General features: G+C 45.2%; 1 protein-coding gene and 1 long non-coding RNA gene across 6 annotated transcripts in view; one reads left to right on the forward strand and one right to left on the reverse strand.

Moving 5' to 3' along the window:
• Positions 1 to 18,109, forward strand: part of LOC147033613 (uncharacterized) — a 35,725-nt gene extending 17,616 nt beyond the window's left edge. The window contains exon 3 of the long non-coding RNA XR_015051834.1: positions 17,699 to 18,109. This is a non-coding gene — a long non-coding RNA (uncharacterized LOC147033613). The remainder of the gene's footprint in view (positions 1 to 17,698) is intronic.
• The window catches only part of LOC147033614 (uncharacterized), a 104,754-nt gene that overhangs the window by 6,856 nt on the left and 79,250 nt on the right, over positions 1 to 18,648 (reverse strand). For all 5 annotated transcript variants that reach the window (XR_015051737.1, XM_085857255.1, XM_085857270.1 and 2 more), the window contains 3 exons: positions 17,679 to 17,756; positions 10,446 to 10,511; positions 4,064 to 4,147 (listed from right to left, as the gene is read on the reverse strand). Coding sequence is in view for 4 of the 5 variants with exons in the window: in XM_085857255.1 (XP_085713381.1) it covers positions 4,064 to 4,147; positions 10,446 to 10,511; positions 17,679 to 17,756 (228 nt within the window). In the remaining variant the exon portion in view is untranslated. The remainder of the gene's footprint in view (positions 1 to 4,063; positions 4,148 to 10,445; positions 10,512 to 17,678; positions 17,757 to 18,648) is intronic.

An 18,648-nucleotide genomic window follows, 5' to 3' on the forward strand; every position in this document is an offset into this window, starting at 1 on the left:
CAAAATGTATGTAAAACGATGGCATACGCTGAACTATTGATGTTTTTTCCAGTTTTGGACGTATTCATAACGAGTTGGACGTATGCATAACGTATTGGTAACGTACACAGAACGTTTCGATAACATATAGATAACTTATATCAACGAATGCTGAGCGTGTTGTCGGCGTTCACAACCTATGACCAACGATAGTCTAACTTATGCATAGCGCGGCAGCATATCGCCGACGATCACGTGGCGTAGCCTATTAAAAGGCTGCGGCTCGACGATTCAAATCATAACCGCACTAGACATCGAAGTGTCAAGCCACTGTCACACCTTGATGTTTTAGCCAGCGTATGCCGACGTACGAAAAATTTGCCGAATACACTGGCACACGTCGAATACGTTATGGGTAAGTTTTGTATACGTTAAGAGCATGCTGAAGCATGCTGGAATACGTCGTAGTACGCCGAGTACGTCGACAAATTTTCAGCATGTTGAAAATTTTTCGACGTATGCCAGCGTATGCGGAACGTGTGAGTCATACGCTGGCCATAAGTTGTAGGCACGTTACGCGATCGTTGACACACGTCGACACACGTTACTTGTAAGTTACTCATAAGTCGAAACACGTCGAGGTAATGTTTAGCGTACTCAAAACTTATTTCTAACCTATGAGTAACGTGCTTTGAACCTATGAGTAACGTATCTCCAACGCATATTGATGTATGTAGATTTATTTGACGTCTTCCGGACGACCACAGAACTTACTGAACGTGTTACTAACTTACAGCTACCGTATAATGGCAGCGTTTAGGGGAGTTGGTATATAAAAATGGGGTTCACACAGGAGGAACCCATCAGTGTTCCAGACTCCATGGTTTTTAAAAAAAAAATATTTTCTTCGGCATGACGGTGATGTTGACACTTTGATTTATAGTGCGGTTATGATTTAAATCGTTGAGCGGCAGCCTATTAATTATATTGTTGCGGATTCGCGCCCGCCGGCGTGCTGACGGCCACGTAACTCGAATCGCGGCACGTCGCCCACCGGACGGACAATCCAGTCGTGACCCTCTCGGACTAACGCCGGGAACCAGTCACGGGTGGACCTTTCGGTCTCACCGCGATCGAGCCAATCAGCCCCCGCGTGGGATAGGGTTGCTCGCCAAATTCGACCTACCTAAGTACCCACACGGAGGGTAGACCGGGCGATCGCACCTCGCCGCAGGTCGACTTCGGACACGGGCCACTTAAGCGACCCGTTCCGTACTATCGGGATAACCGAGCGGTGTTATCGTCGGCCTCGACGGTTCGATTAATTATCGGGCGTATTCAGCCCACTACCAACCCTTTACGTGAAGCAAGATGAGGATTCAATGAAAGAAATGACGGCGAAGCGGGAAACAGTTCAACACAAAGCACATTTATTCGCGATGAACGGAAAGCACACATATTCAATTCCACCAAAAGCACATAGAAAAGGAAAAGAAACACAATGCAATTTTACACAAAAAGCAAATGCGACAATGCAGATCTAATACCGATTACGCGAGCACACGGCAACACTTATACAATTTTACTTCACAGACGGCGCCGACAACACATACCCAAAACCAAGGAAAAGAACACCCTCAAAGATGAGGCGGGCCTGAGGCCGAGACCGGGTCGGGCCTACCCGTCTGGTGATGAGACGCGGAGCGGCGATGGTGCCTCAACTCCGCGGGCCTCGCGGGCAGTGTCTGGTAGGGGGTGGGAAAGGGGCCCCCTTGGTCGCACTATCTCAGCGCAGGGGGAAACAGGAGGGGGTTGCTGATGCTCGGGGGAAAGGAGGATTTCTACTCTGCTTCGAGTCCCGCGACGAGCGTCTCCACCTCGTCCAGGTCGCGCCGTCGGCCTCCCTGGTGTGCAGCTCCCGGCACGACGCGAGCACCCCCTCGTCTGCCCTCGCCGCCTCTCCACAGCTCCGTCCCCTTCGCTCCGACTCCAACGCACACGACGACGACCAACTCCTTCTTGCTTCTTCTTCCCAACTCCACCAGCTGCGAAGTCTTAACTCACTCGACTTGACGAACGCGGTCGCTTATATAAGCCCCGTGGCTTCGCTCTCTCATCTTTGACCCCCTGCCTTCGACCTTTCACCTCGCTCCCCATTGGCCCGAGAAAAAGTGGGCGTGAATGCTTTTTGATCCATAAATTTGCATATAGCGATCGCCCTCCAACGCCCTGGAGGCGGGGCCAAATCGCCCCTCGCTCACCGATTGGACGGCACAAAAGTGGGCGTGTGTCGTTTTTGATCCGTTTTTGAAGCGGAAAATCCGTGGTTTTGTACACGCTGTTCAGCACGCGCCCTGCACGAGCCCAACACCGGTACCCACAAGCGGCGCAAGAACGGTGGCGATGCGACGGTTGCGAGGTGTGACGTGAAGCGGCGCCGCGGTGGGTGGTTGATGTTGTGGTTGGTGGTGGTAACAATGGCGGTTGGTCCAAAATAAAGATAGTAAAAGAAAAACGGCTATCCTGAAGAGTCGCAGCACGCATGAATGACATGTATTCCCACTAGACAACGGGTTTGGGCCTAACTACACATATACTTACGGAGATATCTCACCTAAGGGACCTGAATGGTGGTTTGCGAATTTGGTAACCACAACAATATTATATTAAAACCGCACTAGAAATCGAAGTGTCACCATCAAAAACATGCCGAAGAAAAAAAAAAAACAAACAAAAAAAACCATGGAGTCTGGAACACTGACGCTAAACATTACCTCGACATGTTTTGACTTACAAGTAACTTACAAGTAACGTGTGTCGACGTGTGTCAACGATCGTGTAACATGCCTACAACACGTTACTCATAGGTTAGAAACAAGTTTCGGGTATGCTAAACATTACCTCGACGTGTTTCGACTTATGAGAAAGTTACAAGTAATGTGTGTCAACGATCGCGTAACGTGCCTACAACTTATGGTCAGCGTATCCGGAACGTGCGAGTCATACGCTGGCATACATCAAAAAAGTTCAAGCATGTTAACATTTATCGACGAGCTCGGTGTACTACGACATATGCCAGCGTGCTCTTAACGTATACAAAACTTACTCATAACGTATTCGACGTGTGCCAGCGTTTTAGACAAATTTTTCATACGTCGGCATACGCTGGCTAAATCGTCAAGGTGTGACAGGGCCTTAACGTAGGGTTAGGGAATCGAACACAAATGATGAATGGACAGTTGCTCGTCATGTTCCTATATGGAACAACGAATGGCAAAAATGCCATCTGATATGTTCTCTTAGCTACATATTTCAAATTCAGCTTAGTCTAGAGACCACCCATGTCGCCTACTGGCTTGTCTTGTTTGTTTGTCTGTCTGTGTGCAGGATATCTCAAAAAGTTGTGGACGGATTTGGATGAAATTTTGTGGACAGGTTGGGTGTGTGACAAGGACGAACTGATTAGATTATGTTGAAAATACGGATCCGGATCTGCCTACCAGAATTTTAAAGTGATTCTTCACCATTGAGAGATGGGGTGAAAACGAAATATAGCACGATATCTCAAAAAAGTTGTGGACGGATTCGGAAGAAACTTGGTGGACATGTTGGGTGTGTGTCAAGAAAGAATTGACTCAATTTTGGTGAAAATCCGAATCTGGATCCAGATCTGATAATTTCTTCAGTGATTCTTCACCATTGAAAGATTGGGCCAAAAACAATATATCACATGATATTTCAAAAATGTATTGGGCCCGATATGTTCTCGTGGATCAAACATTGTGTGGCCAAGGTTGGTGCTCTACCAAGTGCCCTTAGAGTTTTTTTTCCACTTCACAATTCAAATCTTTCACCACAATTACTCCAACTCCATTTCTTCTTCCTACTGCCAAAATAAAGCAGTTCATATCCTCCCTATTCCCTAATACGATGGCTCCCCTATACACGATTTGCACTTTCCTTCCTTTCATCATATCAACTATCTCCCTTCCTTTGACCATTCATGATCCCACATTTCAAATAAGTTATTTTGTTTCACTCTTCAGAGTAAAATGTGAAGACTAAACAAGTATTGTGCACTCACCACATCCATTGGAGAGTTCTCTGAAGCTGAAGGTGTGTTGATGATCTTTTTGCTCCTCTTTGGAGTTCTACGTCCTGGTTTCACCTGCACATACCAAGCATATCGGGAGTGATGATCTCTGCTCAAAATCATTCACAGACTTCTCAGAAAACAGTGAATCATTATAAAACCCCAGGAAAAAAAAACATCAACATTATTTATTCCTTGTGTGTATTCTATAATTGCATAATAATATAGCACAATTACCAATAATAAGTACAGGGTGTGTTGAAAAGTAAGATGGCCAAATCAGAGAAAGATATTTGAATGAAATAAAGACAGATACTAACATCAATCTTCATTCTAACATGATGCCTATTTATTTCTCAACATAATCACCACCACAGCCCTCACATTTGTGGCAAAGTTCAAGTCGTTTTCTGATGCTGTCACGATGTAACGGTGCATCCTACTGACTTAACCAGTGCTGCACGGTTGTCTTGACGTCATCGTCGGAAGGAAAATGTTCTCCACGAAGGTGTTCCTTAAATTTGGGAAAATTAAAATCTGAGGGAAGCAAGTCGGCGCTGTAAGGTGGTGAAACCGAGGTGACCAATTGCTTCAGTCGTTCGTGCACTCATGTGAGGCATGCATTGTCATGCTGGAGGAGAAGCATCTGCATATCAGAATGATCCCTCTGAATCCATACAGTACTGTCGGTTTCTTTAGAGTTTCAATCTAGCGCTCAGAGTTAATGGTGGTACCCTTTGGCATGACTTCCAAAATGAACTATCCCCTTCACATCCCAAAAAGCTGGAGGCATGACTTTCCTGGCTGCTGCTTGTGTCTTGAATTTTTTTTTTGGTGCTGGTGATCCTTTGTGGTGGTACTCCATTGACCGTCAAGATCTTTCTTTCAGGATCATAATAGTGTACCCACCAGGCGTAGTGGCGTGCGCCTGTAATCCGGCTACTCGGAGGCTTGGTTTGGAGGATCGCTTGAGGACGGGAGCTCTGCACTGGGCTGCGCTATGAGAGGGTGTAGGGCAGCCCGGAATCATGGCAAAACCCAATCCTTATCCCTGTGTCGTAAGAGGCGACCAGGGTTGCGTCAGGAAGGGCATCCGGCGTAAAACCTGTGCCAAATCAGTATGCGGATCATAATGGATGATCCACTGTGGCAACCCCTAACGGGAGCAGCCAAAAGACGAACAACAACAATAGTGTACCCAAAACACTCATCTTCAGTCACAATATTGATCAAGAACTGGTCGCCTTCACATTCGGAGTACATTAACAGCTCTGCATACACTTCCATCTGCTTTTCCTTCATTGGATCAGTCAGCATTGAAGAACCCACTATGCACACAATTCCTATATTCAAGAATGGTCACGGTAGCCTGCACTCGCTCATGTGAAATCTCAAGCTGAATAGTGAGTCTCCTGAGATATACACCGGTTCTCCTTCAAAAGCTGATTGGCGCGTTGTCGGTGAGGAACATCTGTTGCCATTGTTGGTCCCCCGTAATGCTGTTTGTCTTGCAGTCGTCTTTAGTATTCCTAACCCATTGACGGACAGTACTCACATGAACGCAATCATTGCCATACACAACTTTAATTTGCCTATGAATGTCGACAGGAGGCATGTTCTCTGCTGTTAGCAACTCAATAACTGCACACTGCTTTAACAGTACTGACAATGTCGTGCTCCCCTCTGCCATCTTGATTATGTAGCACTGAGATATCGAGTGTCAGAATCACGAAACTTCGCACCCAGTGGCAGGAAGAACTAATGCACAGACTGCGCTTTGTTTCATTTGAATATCTTTACCTGTTTTGGAGAAAAAAGAATAGGAGGCATTACTTTTTCACAGACCCCGTAGTTTTAGGAATGCAAAATCAAATTAGCAGATAAAGACATATTGGTGAATGTACACGGGATGAAAATGGAAAAATCATTTCTTCAAGGCAAGAAAATGTGACCATTAGAGGGAACTCCATCACACGAAATGCCAATCTGTTACGGAGTAAACATTGATCCATGCACACGATTGATTGGTTATTGTCAAAAATATGCACCAATAGACGCAGGAGGAGAAGAGAGGAGGTAGGGAGTAAAGGAGGGAAGAAGGGGCAGGAAGTGAAGGTAGGAGGGGGTGGGGTGTGTTAAGGGCATGTGGGGAGTGAAGGAAGAAGGGGGTGGGGAGTGAAGGAAGAAGGGGATGGGGTGTGCTAAACAGAAATTAAGGATGAGTTATGACAAAACTTGGTGGATGAGTTGGGTAGGTGACAAGAACAAGCTGATTCAATTTCAGTGAAGGTCTGGATCCAGGTCCGGCCTATCGGTGAGATACAAAACGTAAACTGTTCAGCCTGACAGTGGTATGTGCTCTACCGAGTGCCATTCTAGTAACAGTATATTACTCAACCTTTTTTCACCATAATGGGTTTGATTCCCTGAAAACCTCAGAATGGAGTTCAGTCGTATCAGACACACCAAAACATAGAGAATGCAATGGCTATGGAGAAACCATCGGTACCAAGTGTGGATGAACATGGAGCCCAGGATTTATAATACTAATCCTGCCATTCACACTTTCACGTTTAAAATTGTTCAAAGAGCAACAGAGCTGTTTGTTATGATTTATGAAAGGCAAGTTAAGTTCCACAGGCAGCAGCATGGTGCAAATGCAGTTTGAATCAGGATGTTATAGACTCTGGAGCACTTGCTCAAAGGTTCGAGAACATATCTAGTTTGTAAAAATCACACGATACAAACATGGCCATTTTATAATGCAGTTCAGGAGGGTTATAAGCAAAAAAGATCTCTGCAAAGGTAAATTTCGAGTAAACGTGCACTTCATTGCAATTCATAAATGGCTGAATCGCTTTTTTTTAAGCTATTGAATCACTCAATCAGTAATATAATTGCCACTCCAAAGACAAAAAAATTCTGTCTGTAATTACACACTTTATAATTTCTAAACAAATAATGTATGTTCACTTGGCTAAGAAACTAAGACTACAACACTGCTGGGAGATATGACTTGAGCAAAGTATTGTTCCAGCAGTCACACCTGCCAAATGGCCAAGGTGCTCTGAACCAGATAAAGGGCATTTCTTTGTCTATATAGGGTTCAAGGGAATGCCAGGCAGCCAATTGGACTGGGCACCTCGCCGGGGTCCAAATCCAAGATGGAACCAGAGTAGAGGTTCTTAGCAGTCAAGGAGGTGAATTTCATAATGAGTGTTAAGTGCTCCAAAACCCGAATATCCTCTAAAAGGATTTATAGCGACTCTGCTATTATAAACGAATGACCACCACCATCCAGATAACTCCAAATTTAAAGTGTGTATTGAAATGTGTAGGGGAGAGAAAAGGAGAATCACAAGCTGGTCAAACACTTTGAATATGTCTTTAAATCCTGAATAATCTCACACTCTCACTCTCCGAAAGCACCATATGGCAAACACTCGCATCTACTTTCATAACAATCCTCGAGGAAGTTCAGTCACTCAAACTCCTGGATATCACTATCAGCCATAATCTTTCTTGGGTAAATCACATTTCAAAGTTGGCTTCCTAAGCCAGTCACCAACTGGGCCTCCTCCATCGTACAAAGTCCTTCCTTGGCACACTTGAACTCCTATCCACCTACAAGGTCTTAATCCGCAGGTTGATGGAGTACTGCTCTCCCCTCTGGGATAGCACCTCTGCTTCACACCTTGCTCAGCTTGATGCCGTGGAAACCATGGCCCTCAAGAGCATTGGAATCTCCCTCGATGAAGTTGAGCCGATGGACTAATCACTTTCCCATCGCAGACAGCTCAGTGGACTCTGTCACTTCTTTTCTGGTATGGCACCTGCTGCTCTTTCCGTGCTTTGTCCCGCCCACATTTCTGAATGGTTCAATAGCAACCCCCTTCTGGTGAAACTCCCCAAATCCAGCATCACTGCTCACTTCCACATATTTGTTCCTTTTTTTTTTCTCACCTGTGGAACCAACTTCCACATTTTCTTCAAAGTCATTCTTCCCTCCACATCTTCAAGACAGATATTCACCACCATCTCAGATCATCCCCCATATAAAACCATGATCTTCTCTACCCCTATTAACCATGAACCCCCCCTTTCCCCAAAGGCCACCTCTTTCCAAATTTCAAGCTCTCGTCCTTCCTGAATTTGCTTCTGTATCCATCTTTTCCATGATGTGCATCCTAACCCACACCTCATACCTCCCAAATCCCTTATTTGTCTGTCTCCCTCTATTTTGTCCCTCAACACAGCTGTTGGTGTTTTTCCCCTCTTTCTCCCATTCCTTTTATTCTGTTGCATCCTGGTCCATTCTGTGTTCTAGCTCCTCTACGAGCCCTGACTTTGTATACAAAAATAGGACCATCTGTCCTGAAGCTCACCTGTATCAGGAGCAACAGTCACTTAAACCCCCCCACAGACCCCTCAGATCCTGAATTTTTTAATGCCGTGAACAAACTTTAGTACATCAAGAGTGGTGAAGGTTTATGTTAAGTTTCATTGAAATTCTGTGTGTAGTTCAGAGAATAGAGCAAATACCGATTTTGGGGGGTCAGAACCCCCCCACCCCCCACCATCGACTCCCTTAATGAGCGCAGATTTTGATGCAGTAAATACACTTTGGTACATAACGGGTGAATAATGTGGTCAAGTTTAATGAAAATTGTGTGTGTAGTTTCAGAGAAGAGAGCAAATACCTATTTGGGGGGGGGGGGGTCAAAATCCTCCGTACACTCCAATAATGAGCGCAGATTTTGATGCGGTCGAAATACTTTTGGTACATCACTGGTGTTGAAGGTTGTGGTCAAGTTTAATCAAAGTCGTGTATGTAGTTTTGGAGAAAAGAGCAAATATCTACTTTGGGGGGTTCAAGCCCCTGCCTCCCCGTAGATTCCTTTGCGAGTGCAGATTTTGATGCGGTCGATACAATTTGGTACACTATGGGTGTTGAAGGTTGTGTTCAAGTTTCATCAAAATAGTGTGTGTAGTTTTGGAGAAGAAAGCCAATACCTATTTTGTGTGTGTGTGTGTGTGTGGGGGGGGGGGGTCAAAAAAAACCCTGCAGAACCCCTTAATGAGTGTAGTTTTTGATGCGGTCAATAAACCTTAGTTTGGCATCAAATATGAAGCTTGTGGCCAAGTTTCATCAACATTTTTATGTTTGGTTCAAGCGATAATGACTGAAGTGTTTACGGACTATCTGACTTACTGACTCACTCACCTACAGACACTGCCAGATCACATAAGCTCACCTGACTAAAGTCCAGGTGAGCTAAAAAAAAGGAGTACAAACATTTGTAATCCCAGCTAACAGTTATTAAAAAAACAAAATACATGCCCGGGGATTTGGACGGACAGAATTCCTTAATTAACCTATCTTTAAGCCCTTTCGGGCCTATGACAGAAGACTACTATAGAGAGTGGGACAAGACAAAGGAATACCAGTCGTGACCCAGGTGTGAGTTGCGCAGTTCGACAGCTGGCACTCCACTCGCTGGCCTTTACTCCACCAAACAAAGCAGAGGTATTTGGGACTCCATGGCAGAGAATGCGATCCACTCTGCGGTGTAGCAACAACCTGCTTCTCAAGAACCGCCTCTACAGAGTGGCTCCTCCAGCGCCACTCTCCGAACATAACCAATCACGAACCAGCAGAACGCTCTCCTTCACCAAACCAGCTGCATCTTTATGAGTGGTCTTTCAATGAGCCGCCCAACACCCAGCCATGCAGTGATGTCGACAAGCCTTGGTCGCTTGGTGTCAATTGGTGGAGGTGGTGTTAATCCCGCTCCTGTGCCTCTCGGCTCTGCCAGAACGTTCTTGGTGTTGTGGGATTGCGCCAAACTCATGCCTGGTACGTGTCGTAAGGCCACGATTCCTTTAAACGTTTATAAAAGACAGATTACAAAAGATAAAACATGAAATTAGGGTGAAGGAAAAAGAGTGAGGGATCAGAAACAAAGATTGTGGGGGAAAACAACCTGTTTTCTACATAAGTATTGATGCATATTCCTATTATAGTTAATTTTACCACACATTTACACTAAAACATAATGTAAGGGAAAAAGCTATTCCAATTATGCATTTTCAGCTCCGAGAAGTCATTTCCATAGCATTATGTAAAGGGACACATCTTCCAGATTTAACCATTTTGAAACCTTCATGACATGCACATCTGCCTCTCCCATAAACAACAGATCTTAAACTATAAAACAGATTTCGAAGCACATGTCGTTGAAATTGGAGAATTCAAATAAGCTTTAAAAAGCCCTGCAATCTATTCATAAAAAATAATTTTGTGAATATTTCTCAATCAAGACAAAAACTACAGTCAGAGTAAAAGGTGAACATTAAACAATTGTGCACTCACCACATCCAGTGGAGTGTTCTCAGAATCTGCAGGTGTCTTCTTTGGAGCTTTGTGACTTGGTTTTACCTGCACATCATCGAACACCCTAGAAGTGAATCTCTCTGCTCCAAATCATGTGGCTTTACAACTACAGAGTTCATGGAACACCTAACTATACACAGTCTTGAGAAAAAGGACATGGAAGGGTCTTTTCAACCCTTGCTTTGCCTTTCCTAGTGTTACGTCCTTCCTCGAGTCACCGACGCAAGGGGAGAATGGTAGAAAAGATTTATGGTCAATAATATGTCCCGTGTATTATTTAACAAGCGAAACTAATGTATGAGACATAAAGATATTTAATGGGTAATTTATTAATCCCTACTGTCAACCTTAAAAACACTAATACTGTTTAAAAGCATCCCATAATAATGATTAAAAGAAACACTCGATGATTTTGAAACTCCACAAATTATAAAATACACGTCACAGGTTTCAATGAAGCTTTGAAATAACTCAAGACTTTTGAGTCAGCAACTTATCTCAGGTTCCCATTTCTTATAATAAAACTCCAGCAGGATACGAATGGATGGAGAGGTTGGTTGTGGATACGTTCGAAGTAGCATTGCCCAACTGAGTGCGTACAGGTTGAAGTCAGACAGGCCAGTCGTGTTACAAGTCCCCAGAGGGTGTTCTTGGTATCACCAAAGCAAGCAGATGAATCCGAGTCCACTGCTTGCCATTAAAGACCACAATGCATTACTGGCTGCTGAAGAGTAAAGAGGAAGGCAACAGGCTCTTTGCCATTTCGATGTGACCAGCAAGGCAGTAGATTCATCGAGGACCAACCAGCCAGCAGAGAAGATGGACCAGCATCCGCATAGGTGCAGCTGGTTCTTCAGTCAGGGCTTCGAAGTGCAGAACCACAGTCTCGGTTCGCATGCAGCACTCTTAATACCCTCTTTGCTGGTCGAGCCGGGTTTTAAAATGAAAACAGTCCATTTCTCTTTCATGTGAGAGTATTTTACAAGCCATTTGGACACCTCAGCATAAACACAGCTTTGTCCAAAATAATTTGTTAAGACACTGAGACATTACCTCCCACCTACTTTTTCTTATCAGCAACCCTGACATTCCTTTTCTCTGCCCAACCTCACACTGCACGACTGGGTCGAAGGCTGCCTGAACACAGCATATCTACTGTACCACAGTATCTACTGTACCTTAACAACATTTCCAATTAAGTGGAATCTACGGTTAAAGCATATATTATTGATCCATAACACGAGCACAATCTATATTCCCTGCAAGCTGCCATTTTCTCTGAATCTCGATATTCCCCAATGCTGAGAGCACAAGCAGCACATTTGATTGGTAGAAGTGGCATAAAATGGCGTAATATTGTTACGAATCCGGCAGCCATTTGCACACAACAGCCAGAGTCCCCGCAGTTCAGTTATTTCGATAAGTATGTGTTTACAGTTGGAACCCTCCCCTATGTTTAATGGGTTGATAAGTGTCCGTGTGCTGCGGGTTTCTTTCGAGCTAGATTTTTTTTCTACATCTTTAAATCTTCCTGCCAAACCACAAACTCTTCGTTCTCGCACCATCGCCATCCATTGCCCACGTGCAACGTGCCACGTACAGGGGTGAGGTTCCCTCCGTCTACCATGAGCTCGTCCAATCGACAGCGGCCGGACCGACAGCCGACCCGAGATCCCCCCTCCCCGCTACAAGGGTGGATGGAGAATAGGGTGCTCCCCTGGTTGTTCCGTCTGGGTTCACAGACACGCACGGGGGGTGGGGGGTGGTCGTTGCCCCCTCCCACCGGACCTCCTCCAATCACGGATGGCCACCATTTCCCACCACCGAACCAACCAGGAGGCTCATCACCTCAGTGCCGGCTCCGCTCCCGCAAGGTGGAATGTTCCTCCCGACCAATGAGGGGAGGCCACTGATCGCCCGACAACCCCTCATCCATTCTGGAGGCTCATCGCCTCAGAGCGGATCCCTCCACCCCGCACGGGAGGAGGGAAAAGGAAGATAGCGAGCTGTCTCTGGGGGTTCTCGCTTCGTTGGTGGAGTGCTGGTTCGGAGGTTCTTTCGGTGGTCTTCTTTTCAGTGGTTCCGTGGTCCTGTGCTTGGTGGTTCGCTCGACGCGGCTGGTCTCATCCTGGTTCGCTCGACGCAGCTGGTCTCATCCTGGTTCGCTCGTCCAAACCGTACGAGGCGGCCAGGTATCCGGCCAGACTCTGACCCTCAGCTCGACTTCCCCCCGAGCTGAAGGGCCGAATAAAGGCCAACCGACCCCATTTCGTTTTTGAGTGTGTGTGTGTGTGTGTGAGTGTGTGTGTGTGTGTGTGTGTGTGTGTGTGTGTGTGTGTGTGTGTGTGTGTGAGTGTGAGTGTGAGTGTGAGTGTGTGTGTGTGTGTGTGTGTGTGTCTGTGGCCCATCTTTAAGTAGAATTGTGAAGTGCTTTTGCTCACTGTACATTGCCTGCATATTATAGTCGTGATAACTCTGCTCTGTGTCTTCCTTCCCGATTACTGTAAAATAAATCCCCCGTTAAATGTTCCAATTCGTTGTCCGTGTTTTCTTTCATTGGCCGAGCATGGTTCGGGTTTGAGTTATTGTGAGGCCGTTTGTGCCATAAATTGTTCATTTGGTCCGGCAGGCTTTGGTAATCCCTGCTCGGTTACGCCGGATCCGAGTCGGTAACAGCAACTCGGTTCGGACAAAGTCGGCCGAGGGTGTGGCTTCCCTGGTAGTTAGACAGCGTGGGTACTTAGGTAAATTGGAATTAGTCAACTAACCCTACCCCTCGCCGTCAAAATATTGATGTCCACGCTCCACTAAAGGACCCGTGACCTTCGGAGTTATCCGAAGGTTATGACCTTCAATTCCGGTGTTCGGTGGGAGATGGCCCGACTGCTCCATCTAGCGGTCGTCCTCGCCACCGAACCCGGCACCACAACAATATTTTGGCCATCGACTGCGAAACTGGAGATTGTTTGAAGTGCCAACAAGGTGATTTGTGTTCTACAGTGTTTAAGTATATAATTCAATTGAAATAAAAAAGGTTTTAAAAGCTGTAGAAAAAAAACAAAAAACATTTTTGGAAGTTTACCGTCATTGCTGCACTGCTTTTTACCCCATCTTATTTAACACGTTAAATTAGTTAATAATGCCTGTTTTAATGTCTTTTAAACTTCCCTAAAAAACAGTAAGTTTCCTGTTTGGAGTTATTTTCAATTTTGTTTGCTTGCCAGTCAGGCAGACAGGCTAACAAAAACGACCTTACTCCTCTCTGCACATGTGCGATCGGGATCAGATTCCGTACAATTTTCCAATTTCAGTAAAGTACTGCTGAGCTGCAGATTCGTGCTCCGATTCGTATTCTGCGGTGTTGACAATATATCAATCAATTGAAATTAAGTAGTTTGTCGATCATAGATCAACATCTGCAGACAGACAGGCAGACAGACAGAAAAAACACAAAGTAAACCAATTGCTCAACCTCACATTTTGCTTCACGCGTACAGAGTAATGTCAATGCAATAATTTCCTCTCCAGGGAAAGACTACTCCTAGAGTCAGCAACTTCTTGCTTTTTTGTATCATTCTTTGGGTGTCTTAATTGCTGTGACAGGATCAAAATGGTAAAGAGTTTCACAAAATTGATTTTGCAAGAAATACCAAATTGAAATGCGTACAAGTATTACCAAAACAGGCAACGAAGAAATAGATATTGTGCTTTTGTATATCGATACTAATAAATGTTGTTGTGTGTCCGTCAGTCAGTCCATCAGTCCATCTCCTCCATAACTTCGAAACCATGAAATCTAGTGGCCCCAAACTTTGCATGCATACGAAGAGAGGCAAAGTTTGAGGTCCTTCCATTCAAGCTTTTGGGCCTCACTATTTGCCATGATATTTCCTGGGGAAGCCACATTTCCAAGCTTGCCTCCAAAGCCAGTCACTGACTTGGCATCCTATGCTGTACAAAGTCCATCCTTGGCACACCTCAGCTTCGAAACACATACAAAGCTCTTATTCGCAGCCTGATGTAGTGCTGCTCTCTCCTCTGGGATGGTGCTCCTGCCTCAGACCTAGCTTGGTTTCACGCTGTGGGAACCATGGCTTTTTGGATCATTGGTATCTCCCACGATGAAGCTGAGTCTTTGGGTCTCTCACTCTCTCACTGCAGGCAGATCAGCGGTCTTTCTGTCTTCTACCATCTCATCTCCAGCCTCCCCCCTCCCCCCATGCTCTGTCTGTGATCTCCCCCCATATTTCTGCAGGGCGCTCAAGGTCCACCAGTAACCCCCTTCTGGTGAAACTGCCAAAATCAAGAATCACTGCTTACCTTCACTCTTTCATTCCTCTTCTTTCCTTCCTCTGGAAAAACTCCCACATTCTCTTCACTTCCATTCTTCCATCAGGTCAGGTCAGGTCAGGCATGCACCGGAGCAGCGCATTGCTACGTCCATTTTCCGCCAGTACTCCAGGGGCCTCCGTCTAGCCATCCCCCAGGCAAATGCCTGGCCCATCCCTATCTCCTTGAGACGCTGATGAACCTGCTGCAACCACAAGGCACGTGGGCAGCCCATTGGCCTCCTCCAGTCACCAGGCTCCCTTGCTGAGAGAATCTGGTGAGCAGGATCAGTGTCAGGAAAATGAGCCACATGTCCATACAGCCGCAGCTGACGCTCAAGGACTATGCAGGTAACAAATCTCATTTGAGTCTCTCAGAGCAACCGCTCGTTGGACACAACTCTTCCCTCCAGGTCTTCAAAACAGCTGTTCACCATCATTTCATATCTTCCCCCATCCAAAACCATGATCTTTTCGACCCACATTAATCCACCCCAAACCCATCTCCTCAAATTCCCTGCTTTCCTTCCTGAAAGTCCCTGTTGTGGCCATCTTGTTTACGCCGTGTACATGCCCCATCCTTCTCCCTTCCACATAACTCCAAATGTCTCTGTTCCCTACTGTTCTGTGCTTCTATCTCCTGCTCCTCTTGTCTTCTGCTCCCTTTGTTATATGCTCTGTGTGTTAGCACTTAAACGAGCCTCGACAATGGATACAAAAAAACAAAACATAGGAACTCCAAGGTAGTGCATGAGTGAAAATTTGGTGTTTGGGTTCATTTAAACACCCCTTTTGAAGATAATTAACGGCCTTATTTAATTATCTTTTATCAAGACTCACGATTGGCCACCTCACTGGAGTCTTAATTCGCCTTTTTTTTTGGCCTGCTCAACAATGCCTTGACTTGGAACAGGCTGCAACTGTTTCTTGACGATAAAGTAAATTTTTCCATTTTCTTCACTCGTATCATCGAATGCCTGATCATCACAGCTACGAATTGCTGAATCCAATGCAATGCGATGCTTATAAACGCCAGGAGACGCCAGCGTTCATGGCTTTATTTCATGTGCCATAACGTCCGGAATCTCTTAATCCGAGCCGAAATACAAAATTTAAACTTCTTTATTGACTTCAGCAGTCGTTCTGACTGCTTAAAAAGGTGTTTGTTTGTCCATTTCAGACATTGTTTGACATTCCGGGAATCTCCGGGTGCATGGTGTTTATATGACTGATCGGTGATCACTAATCGCTTGCCAAGCCAGCCGTTCCGTATCAACCATTTTGTTAGAGTACTTGCTTGAGTGCTTAAGCCACTTGGCAAGCACTCTACGATATTGGCACTGTCACTAAATATATCGATCAACTTAGACAAAGTTCAGGACCCACTCGCCTGTATTTGGCCCCACATTGTCATACAGTGCCTCGGGCGGTGGCTCGCTTGCTGAAAATGTTCAATTTTATTTTACACCACATTTCCCCTTTTTGTACAATCTTTCATAACATGACCCATTACTTCAGCATAGATAGATTAAAAAATTTAACATTTTGTTTTTAAAAGTTTCTTCAACCATTTTGTTGGAGTGCTTGCTTGAGTGGTTAAGCTAATTGGCGAGCATTCTTCACGTTTCGATGGCGATACCGCAGCACGGTTCTCAGTGGGGACATCTCTGGGGTTAGAAAGGCAAAATAAATTAGATGATAACAATGATTAAAAAATGTTTTCAGTTGTTACAAAGCAATGAATCGCCACATCACGGCAAAATAGCTGAGAGGTACATGCTTGCTCTGTCCTGTCTAGCCTGGGTTTGAATCCTGACCCAGCTATAAACTGTCATCCCGGTATTTCACAGGCAGGGTGATTCATCAATGTGTGTGTCATCTCTCGGATGGATGTTCAACTGGACGTCACATCTGCTGGAATCCTCCACCCCTCTCTCCTCACTCTCCCGTACCCTTTCTCCCCCCTCTCCCGTATCCTTTCTCCCCCCTCTCCCTATCACTCCTCTCCCACCTCTCTCTCTCCCAACCCTCTCCCTCTCTCTCCCGCCACCCCCTCATCCTTCTCTCTCCCACTCCTCTCCCTCTCCTCCCTTTACTCTCACCTTCCTCTCTCTCCCACCTCTCTCCTCCCTTTCCTCTCCTCGTCTTCTCTCTCCCTCTCTCTCTCTCCCTCTCTCAACTACCCTTCCCCCTCCCCCTCTGTTGAAGGGACTGTTAAGGGCTGACGGTTTAGTTTTGAATTTAAAACAGCTTTCCCACAGTGTAACATGTACGAATCAGATTCGGAGTGAGCCAACTGGAGGGTTACATAGGTCGCTGCATGTGTGAGCATGCAGGTAGCTCTTTGCTATGTTGACAGCGTCGGTTTTAAATGCTCCCGCCTGGTTTTATATAGAACTCAGTGATTATAAAGAAAATGTTGCCGTTTGGGCACATTTTATCACCTTTCCCATCCCCTCCCCTCACACCACCTTCCCTTCCCCTTATGCTGCCTTACCTTTTCTTCCCCTCACAATGTCTTCCCCCCCTCCCCTCATGCTTACCTCCTCCCAAACACCCTTCCCTCTCCACCCCATAAAGGCATCTCCAGGTGGTCTCCACATGCTGAATTAACGTGCCGTTTTAACGTACCCCATTCTGTTCAATCCTGTACAACCTCCCCCCACCCCTTCTCCACAAGTCCCACCACCAAACGCAAGTTGAGAACCCCTCCCCTCATACTTAGCTCTCACAAACCCACCCCCTCCCCGCTTCACCCCTCCTCCTTGCTCCCACCCCCTTGCTTCCACCCCCCCCCTTCTTGGAGTGTATAGCAACATTTGGTGAGGCAACACGTCATTCTGATTCACCATATAACACAGAGGTTATGTAATTATGCACTCACCACATCTCTCTTGTTTTCAGAATCTGATGTTTCAAGGACATTTTTTCTCTTCTTTGAGGGTTTACGCCTTGGTTGAACCTGCACGTACCAAACACGCCTGTAGTGATGCACACAGCCCCGAATGATGTGGCTTTACAACTACAAAACAATAATTTCCTCGCCATGGAGATACTGCTCAACAAGTCAGGAACTTCTTACTTTTTAAAGGTAATTAAACATATTAGACAACTGTCAAAGTGGCTTACATTGACGTTAACCTTTTTTTGGAAATTTTGTCACGTGTTAGAAGGTTAAGGGAATTTTACTGTTATGAGCAAATGCACAATTACAAATTTATCTTTATATTATAAAACTACTCTTTCTGTGAAAATGTAATTATGCTTCTCGTGACGAAGTCGCTGGTGACATTATGATTTTGAGTTATCCGTCTATCTGTCCATCCATCTGTTTGTGCTAATTTTCTGTTTTCTTTGCAACTGCTTATCCGATTGACAAGTAATTTTCACCAAAGGTGCAACTACTCATGTGGAATGTTGTTATGATAATTATGACGTCATAGGTCACGTGGTGTGGCAGCCATGTTGGAAAAAAGGAAAAACTTTGGACCTCTATCTCCGAAACCGCTCCATGAAAAAAAATTTAAACTTGGCAAGTCTGAAGTACTCCCCATGGGAAACGAGTGCAATTTTTTTGATGATGTCATAGGTGGCTTCGTTATGACGTCATAATTGCATAAATCAAACACATTATCCGATGGGTATGAACATTTTTGTTGGTCATCTCGGGATAAATTGTTATTGGGAAAAAAAATTGATGACATCATTGATCCTGTGGTTCAGCAGCCATATTGATTTTAACACAAAACCTTCAAAAATCTCTGCAATGGCTGAACAGATCGAGGCAAAATTCTACAGGATATGATCGTCTAAAAAAGGAACAAAAAGTTGTTCAACTATGATGTCACGAGTCA

Source organism: Eptatretus burgeri, chromosome 2, assembly GCF_056783735.1.
Source record: "Eptatretus burgeri isolate ZD-2024b chromosome 2, Ebu_testis_v1, whole genome shotgun sequence".
Lineage (NCBI taxonomy): Eukaryota > Metazoa > Chordata > Myxini > Myxiniformes > Myxinidae > Eptatretus > Eptatretus burgeri.